General features: G+C 40.3%; 2 protein-coding genes across 3 annotated transcripts in view; one reads left to right on the forward strand and one right to left on the reverse strand.

The window, feature by feature from the left end:
• Positions 1–6,416: 6,416 nt before the first annotated feature.
• LOC307019308 (potassium voltage-gated channel subfamily B member 2-like) overlaps positions 6,417–21,455 on the reverse strand; it is a 54,711-nt gene continuing 39,672 nt past the window's right edge. For both annotated transcript variants that reach the window (XM_079650098.1, XM_079650099.1), the window contains one exon: positions 6,417–11,996. In XM_079650098.1, coding sequence (XP_079506224.1) covers positions 10,029–11,996 — 1,968 coding nt within the window. In that variant the 3' untranslated portion in view covers positions 6,417–10,028. The remainder of the gene's footprint in view (positions 11,997–21,455) is intronic.
• LOC307018368 (chromodomain-helicase-DNA-binding protein 8-like) lies at positions 15,284–18,985 on the forward strand (the record flags this gene model as incomplete). Its single annotated transcript, XM_079648599.1, has 5 exons — positions 15,284–15,829; positions 16,626–16,737; positions 16,920–17,087; positions 17,225–17,379; positions 18,880–18,985. The coding sequence occupies exons 1-5, from the start codon at positions 15,768–15,770 to the stop codon at positions 18,983–18,985; spliced, it is 603 nt and encodes a 200-aa protein (XP_079504725.1). The 5' UTR covers positions 15,284–15,767.

Raw genomic sequence — 21,455 nt, forward strand, 5'->3', positions numbered from 1 at the left:
ACCTCTCCTCAGCTGTGATGTCGGACTCCTAATCGGGTAAAACTGTCCCAGAGCACTGACACCCAGAAAGGTGTTAACAGGAAAAGACAACGAGCCCTTTGCCATCCTGACAGATTTGGGGTGGAGCATTGTAGGCTGCTCAACACCGTCTCAAGAGGAATCTGAATCCAGCCTGTGTCACAGAGTTACGGTAAAGGAACTCCCTCCAGTTACGCCGATGGATGTGATAGGCGCCCTGGAGTCAGACTTTAAGGACACAAAAGGAGATGACAAAACTGTCTCACAAGAGGATCTTGTTTTCCTTGGAAAACTCAAAGACGGCATAAGGAAAAATGACAAGGGACATTATGAGATGCTTCTGCCCTTCAAACAACGGCCACAATTACCTGATAACAAAAACCTTGCTGAAATCAGGCTCAGTCATCTACGACGAAAGTTCGGCAAATTACTACACAACATACATGAAAGAAATCTTTGAGAGAGGTGATGTTGAAGAAGTAAACAAAAGCGGAACTCACGCTGAAAAATTGTACATTCCCCATCATGGCATCTACCATCCTAAAAAAACAGGCAAATTGCGTGTTGTGTTCGACTGCTCTGCAAAGTACAGTGGTACAAGCCTTAACGAACATCTTCTCACAGGACCAGACATGATCAACAACCTAACAGGGGTCCTTATATGGTTCAGACAGCATCACATTGCTCTCATGTGTGACATAGAGAAAATATTTCACCAGTTCCACGTCCAGGAGGATGACCGCAACTACCTGCGCTTTCTGTGGTGGAAAGACGGAGATACGAGCACACAACCCCAGGAGTATCGAATGAAGGTGCATCTTTTTGGTGCAGTGTCATCCCCTGGCTGTGTTAACTATGGGCTGAAATATCTAGCCAAGGAAAACAGTCACTCACATCCAATAGGATCCCAGTTTGTTGCAAGAGACTTTTATGTGGACGACGGAGTCACAAGTGCAGACACGGTTGAAAAGGCCATAGAGTTGGCACACGAGGCAAGAGAGATATGCACAAAGGGTGGTCTCCGTCTACACACATTTGTGTCAAACAGCATGGCTGTCTTACAGAGCTTACTTACCATCATCAGAATTTGCAATAGACACCAAGACAAAGGACATGACCTTCAATGATATGCCAATGGAGCGAGCATTAGGAATAACATGGAGCATAAAGGAAGATTTCTTCAGATTTAACAACACTTTGAAAGACCAACCAGCAACACGTAGAGGCATATTGTCTGTCGCCTCCATATATGACCCTCTCGGCTTCCTTGCCCCATATGTTCTCACTGGGAAGAAGATCCTACAAGAAATGTGCCGCCAAGGTACTGGCTGGGATGACCCTCTGCCAGAAATACTCAAACCACGTTGGGAGAGCTGGCGACGCGATTTTACCAACCTCGACATGGTAAACATAGCTCGATGTTATGTTCCTGTCCACTTTGGAGAGATTGTGGAAACAGAGCTGCATCACTTTTCGGATGCAAGCAACAGCGGATATGGCCAATGCTCTTATCTGAGAGTCAGGAACCAAAGAGGAGAGATTCACTGTTCTCTAGTGATAGGAAAGGCCTGTGTTTCTCCCACAAAGTTCACTACAATATCAAGGCTTGAATTAACAGCAGCAGTGGTTTCAGTCACCGTCAGTAATATGCTCAGAGAGGAGCTTGGCTATGCAGGTACAAAGGAGTACTTCTGGACAGACTCAAATGTAGTCTTAGGCTACATCAATAACGATGCACGACGCTTCCACACCTTTGTTGCCAAACGGGTCCAGAAGATCCGACAAAGCACAACTCCCCAGCAGTGGTTTTACGTTCCCACAGACGAGAATCCAGCAGACGGCGCATCCCGAGGAAAAACTGTGAATGAGCTGCTTACATCAAACTGGTTCACTGGTCCCAAGTTCCTCTGGGAAAAGAAATGCCTACACCAAATGATGTAGTACTTGACTTACCGATAGGAGATCCAGAAGTCAAGAAGGCACAGACACTCCAAACAAAGACCACAGAAACGATGAGTCTTGCCGACCGTCTGTCAAAGTTTTCGTCATGGTCCCGAGCCATCAAAGCTGTGGCCCGCCTTCTGCGTCGAGCTAAAAACATCAAATCAGGAGGTCATGCTACAGTGAGCGAACTGGAAAGTGCTGTACGTGTCATAATCCAAGATCTGCAAAGTCAAACATATGAGAAAGAAATAAGACTGTTAAAGAAAGGAAGTTAACTACAGTGTTGCAACAAATTAAACAACTTGATGTTTTTCTGGACACAGATGGTACCCTCAAGGTGGGAGGAAGACTCCGCCATTCTTCACTCGCTGACTCATTCAAACACCCAAAGGTCATCCCTAAAGAGCACTATGTGACAAAGCTGATAATAACTCACAACCATGAGAAAACAAAGCATCAGGGAAAAGGCTTCACAACGAACGAAATCAGATCCAATGGCAATTGGATTCCTGGTATGAGCCGAGCAGTTGCATCGTACATCCGCCAGTGTTTGACCTGTCGCAGACTCAGGAGATCTCCAGAGGGCCAAAAAATGTGTGATCTTCCTGCCGAACGCGTGGAGTCCTCCCCACCCTTCACATATTGTGGTATGGACTGCTTCGGTCCTTTTGTTACTACAGAGGGAAGGAAACAACATAAACGTTATGGCCTGCTCTTTACCTGCTTTTGCTCACGGGCCATCTACATCGAGATGTTGGAGGATCTTTCCACCGATGCCTTCATCAACGGCCTTCGATGCTTCATTGCTGTTCGAGGCGCAGTCCGTCAAATTCGGAGCGACCAAGGCACTAACTTTGTAGGTGCAATGAATGAATTCAAGGAGCTACAAGAGCTTGACACACAGAGACTGAGTACATTTCTGTCACAAAAACAGTGTGACTTTGTCCTAAACGCGCCTCACTCCAGTCATGCAGGTGGTGTCTGGGAGCGCCAGATAAAGAATGTCAGGAGTGTTTTGAACACTACTCTGTCACTTTCCCATGATAGACTCAATGACGCTTCACTACGGACTCTACTCTATGAAGCCATGGCCATACTCAACAGTCGTCCCCTCACTGTGGATAACTTAAACAGTCCCGACAGCTTAGAACCACTCACTCCAAATCACCTGATCAACATGAAATCTGGCACAGCACTGCCCCCACCTGGTGAGTTCCCAAGAGAGGAAAGCAAAAAGATGGCGTCGTGTACAGTATCTGGCAGAGCACTTCTGGAGTCGCTGGAAACAGGAATATCTTCACAACATCACCACAAGACAGCGCTGCCACACGCCAAAGAGAAATCTACTAGTCGGTGATATAGTGATGGACATGGATGAACTGTCACCAAGAGGAGAATGGAGACTAGCAAGAGTCTTAGAGACTGTCAGCTGTAAGGATGGACTTGTGAGGAGAGTGAAAATCTCAGTTGGAGATAAGAGACTGAACAAGAAGGGTGAGCACCTTGGTAAACCTTCCATATTGGAGCGCCCAGTACAGAAGCTGGTTCTTTTGTTAGAAGCTTCTTAAGCTGATGACGGCAAAGAGACATTGACATTCTTAAATGTGAAAATTCTTTATAGTTCATGTTTTGAAAATGAAACATTCATAATTTTGGTGGGAGTGTAGATAACCCAATTTGTGTTATTTGAGACTGAAGGGGATGTTGCATTGTTTTTGTTGCTTTCGTTGCAGTTTTCTATCTTATAATGTCATTTAGGTGAACTTCCTGTCTCATTGGTATGCTTTTATTTTGAAGGCGAGTTAACAAGGCTGACAGGAAGTGGTTGTAGCTTTTGAAAACAACGTGACGGAGAAAGTAATATCTTCTATGTAACGGCGGAGAAAGAGAAGAACGGACTGTATATTTAAATGTTAGCACCCCCCGAAGAGGCTCAAGCTCTTACGTTGGGTCTGGAGTTTGAATAAATTCTGGTTCATCAGTAAAGCCTACGACCATTATTCGGAGGGAAATGCTACACTATGTGTTGCCTAAGTATTGATTTGCCTGCCTTCTATGTTTAGCTTATTGACTAGTTTGTTGTATTGTTTACAAACTAGTGATTTAAATCTTTCAAGCTACAGCACCCTCCTTGTAACGACCCACCTTGTCCCACAAGGTCTAATACTGTCTCTGTGCTTATATTTCTTCAGTGACGATCCTGGCCATACTGTGGAGTGGAGCATGTGGTTTGCTAGGCACTTTTTGCATGCAGATATGGGTGATTTGCAGTGAGTGTTAATTGAATACAGCTACACGTGGTGATATTGTGGTTTTGGGGAAACCCTCAGCAGTTGGCCAGAATAATCACTTTTTAACTACTCTCACTATATGTGATATTGTAATTCTTCTAGTTATTCTCTTCTTGTCAGAGCTAGCCTTCAATCGTGGGACTTAGGTGTGTCGACTGGGGAAGCTGAATACATTTTAATCTGCATTTTATATTACTGAACTTTTACCTGATTATTTATTTAATAAACGTTTGTAAACATTTGAACTTGAGGCCGCGTCCCTGTCTATCCTTTTATTCTTATCTGCGTGACTTGTCCTAAAGGCTCGTATTGGGGAATCCAGGTTAGCGTTAAGTATCCTAACCCCCTTTTATTATCGCAGGTCACATATACAAATGAGTGAATCAGTGATTTTGAGAAGGAAAAACTGAGCAGGATCTGGTTAGGCAAAGTGTTGTAGCAATTGAGGCTTTATTTGAAGTATTAAAGTAACGTATTATGCCAGAAAGTTTGATACAGTGTATTTCTGGTATATTCATTTTAATAATGTCCCATTTTTATTATAACCGGACTTCTACCTTGAGTGAAAAGATTACCCTTAAGTATTCGTCAGAAAGTCCTGTTGCAATTTCCAGATATCGAAAGAGCCACCTAGAGTCTCTCTGTTAATTATCAATAGTCCTTGCAATTAACAGGGGAATTCCGAGATACATTTTCAGATAATGTAGTTAAAGGCTGTTGCAGCAGCTAGAAGGGGATTGCTGCTCAAATTATAACTGTGTGTTTTATTTGATTTCTCTGTTTATTCTTTCATGTGTGGGTACTAAATTGCTACAAACATTGTGGAGAAATTAGCTTAAACATGTTTTATTACTCTGTATGAACAGAGAGCAGTTCTGCATTCCAGTAGATTGGAAGAGCTGGGGGAGGGGACATTCTTCTTAAAAGATCCCCAGCATGTCAAATATTAGGGAAGTCTACATGATAAATATATGTGTGTGTTTAATTACTTTGTATCAAGAATAGCAGTAATGTTTTCCTCGGTATTGTGGATATTAAGGTAACTCACATATGATATTTGTATAATCCAACTATATCTTAAAAGATGCCAAGAGTAGGTGAAACGAAATGTGCTTTAACAACTGACGGGGGGATAGGATAGAAACTCTATGCAAGAATGCGGAACAATAAAAACCAGATGGGGCTGTTTTGCTTCAAACTTAAGGGTCGCTTCTGGCTCTCGCTGATTGGGTACGACAGGCCATCTGTTGGTCTCTCCCAATGAGATGATCTCTGGGGGAAGCATCTACACACCTCCTCCTGTGTTTTTAGTATGAAAGCCTGTGTTTTCCTTTGGTTCGCTCTCTTTCCCTCATGCTTACCAAGGGGTAAGACCTCTCCCAGCGAGAGGACCAGAGCAAGGGCACCCGAAGGGGGGCCCCTTTTCAATTGTTTTGTGTTGTATTGTATATTTTACCATTAAAGCAGATTATTGTTTAACCCTTATCCTGGTGCTTTGACTTTTCCTTCTTTTAAAACAAACTCATAGAGGAACGCGCGGAGTAGAGGTTCTGCTCCAGCACTATGCATGTTATTTATACAACAATACTAACTTTTCATATTTTATTTACCTTCCAAGCATCTACGCACACTTATAATATGCAGTTATAATATGTTATAGTGTATAAACTAATTTCTAATATTTTACACATTATCCTGAATAAGATTATGACAACTGTTTTAGGTGAAACATTTGTCATAAATTGTGAACTATAATTTTTAAAAATGTTCATATGTTGTATGTATCATCATTATAGCTTTAAAGTAAAGACTTGTCGTTATTTGTGCTTTTTAGTTAAATGAGATTAATTGTTATGTTGTTTAGTATCTGTAGGATTTTGAAGTCATGTTTTGCATGCCTATGTTTAACCTTTAGAACCATATATTCCCACAATTTCCAAACTGTAACATGTAATGAGGTCATTATGGCCTCAACATTAACATGCATATACTGTAGTAATTCATAAGAGTGTGTCATTGAATAAACTCATCGTATTTAATCTTTGAAAAAGCTCGACCTATAAATAACTACAGCTGTGGGATACATGTAGTGGAGAATAAAGTATACACATACAAATAACACAACACACAAACAATTAGGTCACATACACCTTTATTGGTCTTGCATATTGGTAACAGAATCGAAAGTCCCTATCATTCACAATCATTATGTTGACTTACAAATAAATGAACTGACTAATCAATACACAGGCTACTGGTAAAGAAACAAAGTAGATGAAAGGGTGAAACATTAAAGAAACAATACATGGATTAGAGATAGAAGAAACAGGTTTTTACAGCAACATCAGTCTGGTTTGCATGATTGTATGTTTATATAACTATACAAAGCTCAGGTGATTAAAACAACAAATGAAAAATTGAGATTTAGTGACATTTTTCATAAGATTGTGATGAGATGAGGCTGTGCATAGGAGGGTAAAAGCAGTGCAGCATCTGATCAGAATCAGTATGCATTTCTTCCGCAAAGGATAGAGATGAACAAGGGATATACAGTGACACCTTTAAGTTATCCTCATCTGAGCAAATCACACCGTCTACCCTGAGGTATGAATTTAAAAAACCTTCTTCTAAGGTTAGTCTGTGTGCATTGCCACATCAGCGTTTTTCGAACTGTTTGTGCTTCGCAATCTTAAACTATGATGAAAAGCCTAAACTGGCCATCATGGACTCCCACAAATCTCAAACACAACATTTTAAAAAGGGAGTCATGTTTTTGTCTCACACTGCATCTCTAAAGCTAAAGTACAGACGTTTATGTGGTTGTCACATTACCTAATTGTGATCATTTTCCACAGGTTCTGTGTTGTGGGTAAACCAACACCTAATAAAAGTCACTCTCCATTTAGTACAGTGCTGCAGTTTAAATGAACAGTATAAAGTACTCCTGCAGCACCAAATTGATCCAAGTCCCTACTGAACAAAAATAAAGCTACTGCTTTCCACAAAAAGCTTCATTTCCTGAATAAAAATGATATTGTGGCACAGTGAGGTAAGAACTATCTTGCATGAAAACTAGGTGACTGACTGGAGTTGATCAGACAACACGAAGCAAATTTATGCAAAACCTGAGAATGTGAGGATTTGCATATCAACATATCCATATTAACAGAGAAAAAAACAAGGGAAAACAAAAACTTTAAACTCTGGGTTATTGTACACGTTTTTTTTCACCTTCTCATAAATTGTCTATTTATGAAAAGGCACCCATTTTTTTAATAAACTGAGATGTTAACATCAACATAGCTCCAAGTTCCTCTTATAAAAATGCAATGAATTTGTTTTTAACCCCGCAGATAATTATGACATCTTTATCTAGAGAGAGTAAGTAAAATTGGTAACACAGTTAGAATTCACACTGTGACAGTCCCATCACTACATACTCACTCTGAACTGTGTGTGAGTAATCCAATGTGCACACAATTAAATGTGCCTGTCAGCATGCGTTCAAGAGAATGCAATTCTGAACTAATACACATATACTGGATATTCGTTAAATAAGATTACACAAGAGGCATCAGGTCCTTTCAAGTGCCTTAAGAATGCCTGTACAGAGAAATCTCATACTACATTCACAATACATCAGCCATGCCAAAACAAACCACAAAGACACGTGCCATTTCTCTTCACCCTCCCACCCTCCCCGAGCCATTATATATGAAACTACCTGGGAAGAGCAATACAGTTTGTGGAGTCACATGAGTTCAGGGGCCCCTCCTTCAGTGAGCCTAAATGGTGTAGCCTTTGCAGTCTTGAAGGTGAATAGGGTGAAACTGCACCTCCTCCCTCAAAGGATAGTTCATTAGTTCATTACCTCTTTGTCTTATGCCTGTTCTTTTGGCCATCTTTCATATTGGTTATAATAACACAATCATCAAGTTAATTGCTGAGGTCTGGGGGCACATTGTCCGACAAGGGAAGAAAACACAGTGAGATGATCTGACCTGTTACACATAGTAAAACGTTTTAACCCGATTATCTCAAACCTTTTATTTTGAGGTAAACTAAAGGGTTTAGTATGCTCAGTAGAATATACTTTATACACGTTTTTGCGGGGGGAAAGCCTGATCTCTCTTCAATAACTAATTTTCTTCGGTCTTTCTGAAATTGAGAGTACTGAAGTAAAAGTATAAACAGGGTGATTACACACTTTAAGACATTCTCTTCAAATATTATGCATGAATGAAAGAAGAATGAAAAGACGAAGCTAGAGAAGTTTGAACCACCTCCACACTACTAGCCATTCACTGTGAAAATGATTGTCTGGAAAACGTATACAAATGTTAGGATGCAGCCATCTCCCCCTTTAAAGCAAACAGGTAATTAGCTTGAAAGTGAATTGGTGGCTTTGTCAGGTGTGAATGAAGGTTGGCTGATCATGTTTCTCGAACTGGTTGGTCTTATTGATGTCAATGAGTTCCAGTTCTCAGCTATTAAACAGTTGAGCATGCTGTAGAGTCATTATAACTGATTGGAAATGAAGGTCAAAATTATAACAGGACAGAAGTTGTAACAAACCAGAATTATCTTTAAATAAGCAAGAAGTCTCACAGAGACTACAAAAGATTCTTTGTTTGGGCACTCTTCATCAACTTCCTGAGTTTATGAGGACGGACGGAACACACCAGAGGCCAGCCAATTCAGAAAAGGGATGGGAAAGGATGATCACATCCCTCAGCCATATTTGGAGGTTCCCTCTGAATGGGCCAAGCCACATCGGCCTGTTATGAAACATACAGAAAAGCATGACACTGAAGGAGGAGCTCCTGATCTAGACACAGGCAATGTGAGATGACCCGCACATGAGCCATTGGTGAACCACAGTCCTTGTGTGCTTTCATTCCTGTCCCCTTACTGTATGTGTAATAGTGATGTTGAATTAATTAATTAATTACATTTTAATTCTAAATTGTTTTTTCATCCCGATTATATTCCCCTTTGACATTCAAGACCCTGTTTCAGCTGTCATAAAAAAAGGAAAAAGAAAAAAAAAAAAAAAAAGATACATAAGTTGTACTTTTGTCATGTGCTTTTGTTTGATCTAGATACCGTTACAATAATGGAATACCTACACTGAGAACGATGGGTAAGCAAGACCCATACATAGAGACGTGTCCTTTTTACAAGTCTTTTTACGTTTTGCTAAGACAACTTCTGTCTTTCCTTGGTGTTTATAAGAAATAAACCGAAAATATGAACCGTAAATCTTAGCTCTTGAGCTGTAAGCAAAAACTCTCTTACGTCTATATTTTCTCATTCACACAAGGCTTTGTTTATGCTCACATCTGAGCCCTAAAAGATGTTTTAGATGACACTGTTTTGCAGCATATCAGTCTGGTCTACAAATAATATATCATAAACACTGACATGAAACAGTGTATTTCAGATAGTACCCAGACAGTGGGCATGTGCTACTGACTTTCCTCAAAGCCAAGAGACAACACTGTGGAAACGTCTTTCTCTGGACAGCAGTACTTGTCGAAAAAGAGATGAGTCCAAACGTCTTGTGGGGTATGACAGGTGCATCGATCCAGAAAAACTACAACTGTTTTGATAGTCTTGTTAACATTGTTTGTGTTCCACATTGTCTTTGTCAACAGGTGCATAACACACACTTGGAAATACTTGTTCTGGTTTATTCTGGGTGGTGGCTGCCATTGATCCCGTCAACCCCACCCGTTTTGCTTCTATATCTGTGAACCTTTTCTCGTTTTTGGCTCACATGCTTGTTTCACAGGGTGGTGTTGCACTTCTACCAAGAACAATGTGATTTTCCTCTTTCTCCCCACTCTGATCTGCTTCTTCTCTCCCTCTTCCTTGCTCACTTCCTTCCAAAGTCCCTTGCTCCATGGTGCAGTTGAGCGGGCTGAGTTTGGAAGACAGAGGGCTTGAATTTGAGCCTGAGTCTGAGCCGACAGCAGACCTTTCCATGTGATTCCTCCCCTGGTGGCTTAAGCCTGTTAGCTGCCCTTCACCTTCTAAGCTCCTGGCTACTAAGCCCTCACCTCCCCCTTGAGAGTTGCTTGGACTGACAGATTGCTGGACCAGAGACGGAGATTGCAGGAACACCAACGGAGACTTAGCTTCCATAGTTGAGGAGCTGGAGGAGGGAGAGAACCTTGAAACCATGTCGTCAGAAAGCAGCTGGGCAAGCTTGGCAGACCCAATGAGGGCTGAGGTTGCTACAGGTGTCATCACCGCCATAAGCACATCATCTTGAGGTCCAATGAAGTCAACCTTGAGGGCGATTGTATTTTGATTGGCGCTGCAGATGCTATCATAGGTCATCCCAAAGCTGTCCACACCCATATCTCCGGACTCAGTTCCTCTGGGGGTGGACACAAACTCATACAAACCCTCCTTAATGACAGCCATCGGTTGAATGCTGTCAGGGCCCGTGTTGCCTTCTATGGTGCTGATCTGACTTAGATCCAAGGGAGGGGGAATGCGCTGGTTTCTAGCACTAGTTGTACCCCCTTCAGCACTGGACCCCCTTCTTTCTACTGAAAAATCATCAGCAACATAGGAGAGTTTCATGCAGTCTTCAGGAGAAGTTTGTCTGGCTTGAGGGGAGGTTAGCGTTTTCATCTCCATCTGCTCCTCCAACATTTTCTTCTTCTGCTCCTTAATTGATGATGTCTTGTTTAAAGCTTCTTCCAGCAGATTTACACTGAGGTTTTGAGGCGTAATTTTGTTAGGCAAAGGCTTGACTCGTTCAGGGGAGCCCTGCTGCGCCACTTCCTGGTAATGCGACTTGCCTTGGCTACACGACTCATCATTGGTGTAGTGTTTGTGGTAGCTCCATCGGCTGGGTGACATATGATTATCCACCGGATTCTTACTGTCCTCCCTCTTCTCCACCAACACATCTGTGAGTTCCATACTGCGTGCAAAAGCATCCTTGAGGTTAATAGAAATAATACTTCCACTCCGTTTTGCTCGTTCAAGGGCTTCCCTTCTCTTGACGGCCTTCTCTTGTCGCTTTTGTTCTCTGTAAAACTCAGAGAAGTTGTTGACAATGATTGGGATGGGAAGAGCAATGACCAACACACCTGCTATGCAGCAGAGCCCTCCAACAATCTTGCCCAGTAGGGTTTGTGGGTAAATATCTCCATAACCAACAGTGGTCATGGTAATGGTAGCCCACCAGAAGGAGGCTGGAATACTAGTGAATTTGGTGGCATCCTCGTCCTTCTCAGCAAAGAACACCAAGCTAGAGAAGATCATAATGCCCATGGCTAAGAAGAGAATCAGTAGACCCAACTCGTTATAGCTCCTTCTCAAAGTGAAGCCCAAAGACTGGAGTCCTGTCGAGTGCCTGGCCAGCTTCAGAATCCTCAGGATCCTCATGATTCTGAAGATCTGCACCACACGCCGCACATTCTGGAACTGCATAACGTTCTTGTTGGACTCAGTTAGGAAGAGGGTCACATAGTAAGGCAAGATTGCCAGCAAATCAATGATGTTCAGTGGGGCTTTGATGAAGTCCCACTTGTTAGGTGCTGAGAGAAGGCGCAGCATGTACTCCATGGTGAACCAGGCAATGCAGACAGCTTCTACGTGGGCTAGGCTTGGGTTGTCATTGAACTGGCCAAATTCATCCACCACCTGAAGCTCCGGCAGGGTGTTCAGGGACAATGAGATGGTGGAAATTATGATGAAGATGATGGAGATAAAAGCCAGGAACTGCAAGAAAAAGAAAAAATGGTAGGTTACTGTATTAGCTGAACACATTATGGCTTCACACTCTACATAATAGTGAGCTCACGGTATTTGGTCAAATCCATTGCCTCAGTATGTCATGCAACAAGTAAGTCCTGTAAGTCTTGGTATGTCAACCTCTTAGATTTTGATTTTAATGTCTGAACAAATACTATAGACTTTTTAACGTTGCCAGATCTCAGAGACATCTGGTAGCCAAGTCACAGCCACATTTTCATTAAAGTAAAGTAGTTAAAGAAAAGCTGTCATTCAGTGATACTGTCAACATGGAACAACATTTGCCAACATTTTACCAAGCCATCCCAAATATGTTTGCTTTACAAAACAAATTGATCAGCATAACAAAATCTTCAGAATTGTGTGTGTACATAAATATGGAATGCCATTTAAGCCAAAATTAAATAAATAAATAAATACATAAATAATTAAATAAATACATATATATATATATATATATATATATATATATATATATATATATATATATACATATATATAAATATGCCTATGAAATAAATTCTGAAATAAATAAATGAGGCAATAAATATGTAGACATGTACATTTAAATACACATTTATTTATTTCATGGGACTTTTATTTCATAGTGACACATTTATTTATTTCAAGAGACTTTTATTTCCGAATGACAAATGTATTTATTTCAAGAGACTTGTATTTCATAATGACACATTTATTTATTTCAAGAGACTCGTATTTCATAATGACATATTTATTTATTTCAGATGACTTGTATTTCATAATGACGCATTTATTTATTTCAGGTGACTTATATTTCATTATGAGACATTTCCATTCCTAATATGCAAATGAACGGGGCGTGGTTAGCTCACAGGTCCAGACCAAAGCAACAGCACCACAAGACTGACTCAATAGCTTTTGTTTCACACTCCAGTACTCTTAAGTGGTTTGCAAAACTGCCAATAAACCAAACCGGTTCAAGAACCATTCTTGTGCTTTTCTGGTGCTTAACTGGTTCTTCTCTGGTCTTATCGGGTCCGCCCAATGCTGCTCTTCTGAGAGCAACCGCTCTGACAGCTCTCTCTAGTCCAGGGGTCGGCAACCCCTGCTGGCACGCGGCACCGTAACCAGTGGCACACTAGGAATAAGTGGAATAAGTGTGCAAAAATATTTAAATTGTATTTTCGGATCCTGATCGAGAACGCCGCCAGAGCGTGTCTCCCCGTTACCTGCAGAAGGAAGCCGTGCACGCAATGCAGCCCCGCTCTCTTTAACTCCAAGCGACTTTCTGCCGCTTTCCTCCGCGGTCTAGAGCTGATCGTTTCACCACGGAGGAAAGCACTTCAGTAATTGCAGTACCCATAAGGAGCTGTACAAATGCCGCAGTTTTTGCGTGGCTGTGTATTTAGTTGAAAGCCCAGTGGCGATCTGCTCATCTCTCATCGAAATAATATGCTACAAAGCGGCGGACTGGCCATCTGTGTTTTGAACTTTCCTGTCGGCACGCAGACCGTAGTCAAGGAGGGCAGAAACAGCAAGCTTCAGGTTCAATAACCAATTTAGCTTAAATGACTGGAGAGAGGCGAGCTCTTCTTGGGAGGCCGTTGCATTTATTTAGCTGTTCTTCTGTTTCACAAAATACATCACAGACCTCTGTTTTTCTGCTGCTTCGTTTCACTTCCAGAAACATACACGTTCCCTCACTGTCGCTCTACCATCCACACACACATGCACAAGCCACACACCCCTCTCTCTCTCTTAAAGGGACAGCGATCTCATCTCACTCTGCATGACCCTAATACAGGTGTGCTCTGGAGAATCACAGAACGGACGATCGTCCTTATTATTATGCCGTTTAAACCAATTATTTAAATGTGTTTGTTAAATTCGGCATCATGTAAGTTGCAATGACAGGTCCACACACTGCTTCCAGCGAGGCTCCCCCGTCCTCCTGCTGATAGTTCTCGATCGTTGGCACGCTGATAAAACATTTTTTTTTAAATGGCACTTCATATCAAAAAGGTTGCCGACCCCTGCTCTAGTCTCTACTGGGAAACAGCTAAAAGTCCTTCTGTTGGTAAGCAACGCTACACAATTACACCCAGTCTGAGAGTAAAATATTTCTCGAAGGTTCGTTTTGCTTTCTTACAATGTTAAGTTAAAGTTAACGTAACCTTAAGTTTACTAGGAGGCTATTGTTACGAGCTAGCTGTCTTATCTAACAACAGTTAGCAGCTAACGTTTTCTGCAGTTTGTGTTGCCCCTGAAAAACGTGATGTAGTTATTTAAGGGTATGTTAAATTAACGTTATTTTACAAGTTGAGAGAGTTAAGTTGTGTTTAAAATCGTCAATGTAATGCACGTTAGAGGTTTTTAGTTGGACATGAAGTTAGCTAACGTTAGCTAACTCTACCAGGTTAGCATGTTAAGCTGTACTTTCTGTGGCAGCTAGCTTAATACAAAGAGGGGTTTTGTGCTTCATTGCAAACTTTTCTTTGTTAATCTACCTGAAACTGTAGGGACAGTTTGTTTCTACTCAACTATACAGACCATTGTTGAGGAGATGCAAAACATACTGTACATGAGTTGGGTCCAACATATACCTTGAGTAATGTTACTTTGCTGCTAAAAATGAAACATCATTATCAGATGAGGACATCACCAAAGTGTGTGAGTCTGTCAGGGGATTTGATCTGTTCTCTGCATGTCGTACACACTGCTCTGGTATTACTTATCTTGTAAAATGTAAGTCTTGCTCTTGTCCTCGTTCAGGCGTTGCATTTGAACTAGGGATGCATGATATTGGTTTTTTGAAACCGATACCGATAACTTCCTGCTTCTCAAGACCGATACCGATACCCGATAATAATATAATATATATATATATATATTAAATGTACCTGTAGTTTTTGCATACCTGGTGATAAAAAAAAAAAGACTAGTAGTGAGCAAATGACATGAACATTACTACTATGAACAAAACAAAGCCAAGAACAGTTTCAAAAGCCTCGTCGATAGGTAAAAGCCCCGGTGCCTTTGCAGCTGGCTTTGGATTCGCCGCTAGTTTAGCAGCGCAGGCGTCTTCATATGCTTTTAACACACCATCGTAGCGATGGCGATGTTTCCGGTGACTAATCAGGTTGGAAGTATTATAGCTCGTTGCCTTTTTCCCTCCTTGTGGAACTTTGCATTGCATTTGTTAATACAAATAACAAGCAAACTATCTAGCTCTGAAACTTTTAAATAGTCCCATACTACCGACGACGTTTGTTTACTGTCCTGGCTTCACGGCCGCACACCATTTACGTCACAGCCAGGCATGAGTTAGGGAGCGCTGGATTTGTGAAAAACTCCCCTCTTCCTAAACCACTAATACCACAGTACTGGCAAAACGGGAGGAGCCGAGTGAAAAACAAGCGCCCCTCATCCCAATCCACCCACACTGCAGTATTTTTTTCTTTTGTTTTACCCCAAAAATATATTGTATATTATCGGGGCCATTAATACTTTTATCGGGTTTATCGGGATGACGTCATAATTCCTAATATCGGACCACTAATTTGAACTCCTATGACTGGTTGCGGACTTGAAGGGAAAGCCTTCCTGACATCCAGGAAAAAGGTGAGATTCTAATACATTTGAATTCCAAAAGCAAGTTATTGTTTTTAACTTTTTAAATATGATTGTTTTTGGGGCATTTCAGTTTTATTGGACAGAGGCAGTAGATATCTACTGGAAACAGTGGAGAGGGAGGAGATGATATGCAGCAAAAGGCCCAGCCGGATGGTTGCTGCTCCGTGTGGAACGTGTTCTATCAGGTAAAGCACTTTGGTAGGCCTACCCAGTTATTTATGGTATTGAGTTTGAATTTATCCTTTGGAATGTAATTTGCAACAGTGCATTGTAAAGATTGAAAGATGTAAAGCTTGACATGATTTGGTCTTTTACTTAAGAGGATGTTTGTCCTCCTGTCTTCTCTTATTTCCTTATCTTTCTTTCATGTGTAACATCTACCAATGGTTGTACATGACAGAGACCTCCTCCACCTCTTTGCTGTCTTACTAGTCAATCCTTCTGATCAGGTCCTTTCCTAAATAGTGGTACGTTTTACAGTTCAGTGTACGTTAATTTAGCAACTTAATGCTTTACCGCTATTGAATAAATCCTATATTGCTAGTCATTTTATTAAAACTACGATTTGTAAACTTTTTGATTCCAATTACAATAATCTTTTTGTTATAATTGTAAAACATATCTTAACATCCATCAGCAATCAATACAACAAATCATCCAACACTAAATAGAAGAAATCAGGACCTATTTCTTTTTATACAACAGCATGTTTTGGGACTGCTCATTGATGTCATCAAGAGCCATTGAGTCTCCCTTTTGTAGTCGGCCTCTTAGAATGTTTATAATTTCTTTGTATCTTAACATTCCTGTAATAATTAGTTTTTTTATTGTTGATATTGTTTTGTTCTTTATTTTTGTTGTCAGAATCACTTTGCAATTATTGTGTAAGTGCTATATAAATAGTTATACTAATATTATTGTTGTTACTATCATTACTATTATTAATAATGTCTTCTTTGTTTTCTTTATTTATCGCTGCAGAAAGGATCATGCCAGCCCACATCAAACACCTGATCAAGAACTTGTGAACCTCACTGCTGCGGACACCTGTGGGATATTCAACTCTGACTGGAACCCTCAAAATGACCTGCAGGTACGATATATATATCTGCTCTGTCTGTCCTAAAGATAGTTCAATAGGGCTACAACAACAACAGTCTTTCCGTTTATTCCCTCGGTTCTTTAAGTGTATATTTTCCCATTTAATGCTTAAAAATGTTGAACAGCAGCTGCACATGATGCTCTTTTGACCCCTCTTTTAATTTCTTATTTCAGGCTCAAGCTCGGTGTCATTGTTTTGGCCAGTCTAAGGCGGTGAAGGTGTACCGCCTGATCACTAGAAACTATGAGAGGGAAATGCTGGATAAAGCTAGTCTGAATCTCGGGCTGGACCGTGCCGTCCTGCGGAGCACAAGTGGGAACAAAGAAGGCAACAACAATGGGGTGAGAAAAAGAAAGTCTGTCATATTTCTAGATGCCAAGTCATTTTTGGGTCAGTCGCTGTTGCAGTACGCTTAGTTTATTTTCGAAAAGAGTTTTCTAAATCCACTTGTGTAAATGTCTCTCTGCGTCGCCTTTAGCCGGTCCAGCAGTTCTCCAAGAAGGAGATCGAGGACCTGCTGAGGAAAGGAGCCTACGCCACCATCATGGACGAGAACGACGAAGGCAATCGCTTCTGCGAGGAGGACATCGACTGGATCCTGAAGCGAAGAGCCACCATCATCACCATCATCAGGTATGTTCTTAGCAGCACTAGCCACTTGCTCTTTGTGAGATACCAAGTACTTGGTTATTTGAAATGTAATATTGATGATGTAATAATTAACACTAGGGATGGGTACCGAGCCCCAGTATTAACGGGGCCCCGGGGCTGAATTATTAAAGGCTGTGGTACCGTTAAGGCCCAACGTTATGGATCTTTTTATCGGTACTGGAGACATTTCAAAAATAGATGTCATATGTATTATATCTACATAAACATTATATCGCAGTCTTACTGTCGCCAACTCCGTTTCTAATATGCAATAAGACTACAAAGTGCGGCTATGATTTATTTTCGGTCTTTCCAATCCAGACGAGAGATCTCTCTCCCCTGTCGGTGTGCGAGGGGGTGGGGCAGTTTACACACAGAACCTGCTACATGTATGCATGCATGCAACACGCACACGCACACGCACACACACACACACACACACACACACACACACACACACACACACACACACACACACACACACACACACACACACACACACACACACACACACACACACACACACACACACACACACAAACATGCGCACACAAACACATGTCGGAGAGAACTAAGCGCCCCGAGGGTAGTTATATGTTACCCGTCTTGAGCATGGATGTATAATAAGAACTGGATACAGCGTCGGAGGAGGGTTCTCGTTCTTTCCTATGAGAGCTGCTCTTTGGCGCATGAAGTCAAAATGGCCCAACTTTTGAGAGAGCGAAACATCACAGATTACCCGTCATGCCTGGCTGTCAGAGCAGAAGAACCTGTTTGTGCGCTCACAGAGCATGTGCCCCTTAAGCCCTGCCCCCCGAGCACACACTCTCGGCTCACTAGAAAGAATGGAGAGAGAGAATAAATCTAGATTCGGCCTTTAGTGCATTTTACAACTTTAAGGACTTAATGATTGTAGGGCTATACAATAGTTCATACTGGGTAGTTTATTTAGTTTCAAAAAAATTATCCACCGATTTACAGACGTCTCTTTCCCAATGTTAGTCAAGGGGGAAAAGTATTTCTGGGCCGGTCGACGTCACAGACTGATAAGGAAATTGTAGTACCGCCGTTTGGACACAACGAATATTTTCCTCAGAGTCCGGCGCGCTTCCTGGGGGCTTGGTCTAGAGGTGGAAAATGCTCTTTGCCAAAAGTGCAATAAGAATTTAGCATGTAAGGGCGGTAACACGAGCTATTTGTCTAAACATTTAGCAAAAGTGCACCACATTCAGACGGAGCAATGTACCGGGTTCGACTGTCTTTCTAGTAGCTCTGTAGCCCCATCCACGAGTAACGTTTCCACATCAGGTATTATGTATGCTAGCAGCAACACACAGAGTTAACTCAAATATACAAACATGGGTTAATGATTAGAGGTAACTGATTTATTTATTTTGTTAAAGTTACAGCTATTCTGTTTGCAGTTCTATCATCACATAATTTAATAAGATTTGTTAAAACAATGTTGTTTCTTATTTTCAGTTTGCTTCAAGCAGTGGCTGTACGAGAAAGACGTGGAGAACCAAGAAATGCTGGCCAGATTGGCAAAGACCGAAAGATACATAACAGAGAAGATAATGGATATTAACAAGAAAAAGAAAAAGAATGTTTATAATTTTTTTGTTGATGTTTACATTTTGAATTATATTTGTTATTTTTAAATCAAATGCATCTATTTTAGATGATATATTTATTTAGATGTAGGTTTTATTTTGTAGTATTATTGTATTAGGTATATTTATTAAATAAAAATAGTGTTATGAACACTATACTATGTCTTTATTTTGATAGTTACCAGAATACATTGTATATTTAATACTAACATAAGCTGGTGATAGATAAATGCTGGTATGCCGGCAGACAAATATTTATAAAGAAAGAAACAGAAGGGAGGAAATGATGATAGCTAGACTCAGAATAAATTACACAGCATTGAATGGTACGCTGCATGTCATGGGGAAAAGTAACAGTGACAAGTGTAGGAACTGTGGAGTTAAAGAAAATGTGGAACATCTATAAAGCTGAAAGAGAAAAACTAAAGGATAACGTTTTAGAGACAGAGAGGGAATGGAGTGTGGTTGGTATTTTGGGAACAAAAGGAGAGGGAGAAAGAGCTACCAGAAAGGCACTGTTTACCTTTAGTGAAACTGGGGTAGGTACAATTATCTAACATTAGGTCAGGAAAGATCATAAATTGTTGTTTTGTTTTGTTTTATGTTTTTTTATTTTTGGATTAGATCATAGATACGTCCATGAGTTAAGACATGGAATGATTGGATGATTCACACTCATGTACAGTAGGTGGCGGTATGCACCTTAAAGTTGTTTGCAATCCGCCAAAAAACCGAGAGAAGAAGGAATCAACTGGTTTGCCAACGGACAATTTACACCGAAGAAGAAGAAGCGAACATTTCTGGCGGTTGAAATTTAGAGTATCAGATTACATGCGATGTCTGACTCTGAGAATTTAGTAGTTTGCCTTATAGTCCTTCTCCTCCATTTTCTTCCTCTTCTCGAGTAGTCAGTGTGGTGCTGTTGCTTTGGTCTGGGTCTCTGGATCTGTGAGCTAACCACGCCCCGTTCATTTGCATATAAGGAATGGAAATGTCTCATCATGAAATACAAGTCACCTGAAATAAATAAATAAATGCGTCATTATGAAATTCAAGTCATCTGAAATAAATAAATATGTCATTATGAAATACGAGTCTTGAAATAAATAAATGTGTCATTATGAAATAAAAGTCCCATGAAATAAATAAATGTGTATTTAAATGTACATGTATACATATTTATTGCCTCATTTATTTATTTCAGAATTTATTTCATAGGCATATTTATATATATATATATATATATATATATGTATTTATTTAATTATTTATGTATGTATTTATTTATTTAATTTTGGCTTAAATGGCATTCCATACATAAAGACCAAAAACTCTACGCATTCAACAATATACTGGTAACAAAAACAGTGTGCCTTGAGGAGATTCCAATTATAAAGGAAGCAACAGTTTAACAATATTGTACTTGGACCTTGGAAACATAATTTACAGCCTGAGACGTTTGATACAATTAATGAACCATAAATGCTTTGTCTGTTTGACCATTCACATTAACAAAAATCACCAGCTGGGTTGAATAAATAATGATTTAGGAGCCCACCTTATAATACGTTTTTAATCGTGCCAGTTCTCTATTCACAGTTAGTCTAGTCCTCAGCCAGTGAAAACAGACGAAAAAACATCTCTGTGTCTTTGTCAAGTCTGAAAGATAATCATGATGATGTCATGGTGATGTCTCCAGAATACAAAAACATAGAATCGGAATCAGAACCAGTATGCCTGTTTTCCATTTAGACTGAATAAAAAAAAATACAACACACAAGAAGTAGAACTATGCAATATAAGATAAAATAAGATATATAAACATAATAAATTGAAGTAATATATCCAAAAAAATAAAATAATATAATATGGCTATGTTGACCACTGGAGGGAAGACCCAATGGATGCATTTGCATAAAGGGAAAGATTTTGTCATTTAACAAAATGTATTTTGTCCTGTGTTGTAATATTTCTTTTAAAATCTGTTTCCCCTAATGAATGATAGTACAATACTTCCTTTAGAGTCCTTTAAACTATGTTAAAATGCAATTTAGAAAGGTTGCTCCTTCAATTAATTGGTAACCAGGCCTAACAAACATTTAAGTATGAATATCTTACAAGTTGCATAGTAAAAATGTGAAGGGAATGATCATATATTTCCCCCCAAATGTAAGTTCACAGGTGATTTGAGACAGTGTGTGCCCCCAGCCCCCATTCATCCCTGCTCTTGGCTAATCTGAAGCTACTTCTCACATTATGGCTCACATATAACATAGTCTTAGAGGACTCAACACTTCCCCATGAGACTTCTGTTCAAAAAACTCATATGTCCTTTCTGAGTGAGGTAACTGAAGCATGTTCAGTCAGAGTCTTCTCCCTGCAGCCCTTGCTAGGACATTTCAGGATAATTGTAATAGGATTGTGTTGCTATCTATAGAAAGGATA

Source organism: Notothenia rossii, assembly GCF_949606895.1.
Source record: "Notothenia rossii genome assembly, chromosome: 9".
NCBI lineage: Eukaryota > Metazoa > Chordata > Actinopteri > Perciformes > Nototheniidae > Notothenia > Notothenia rossii.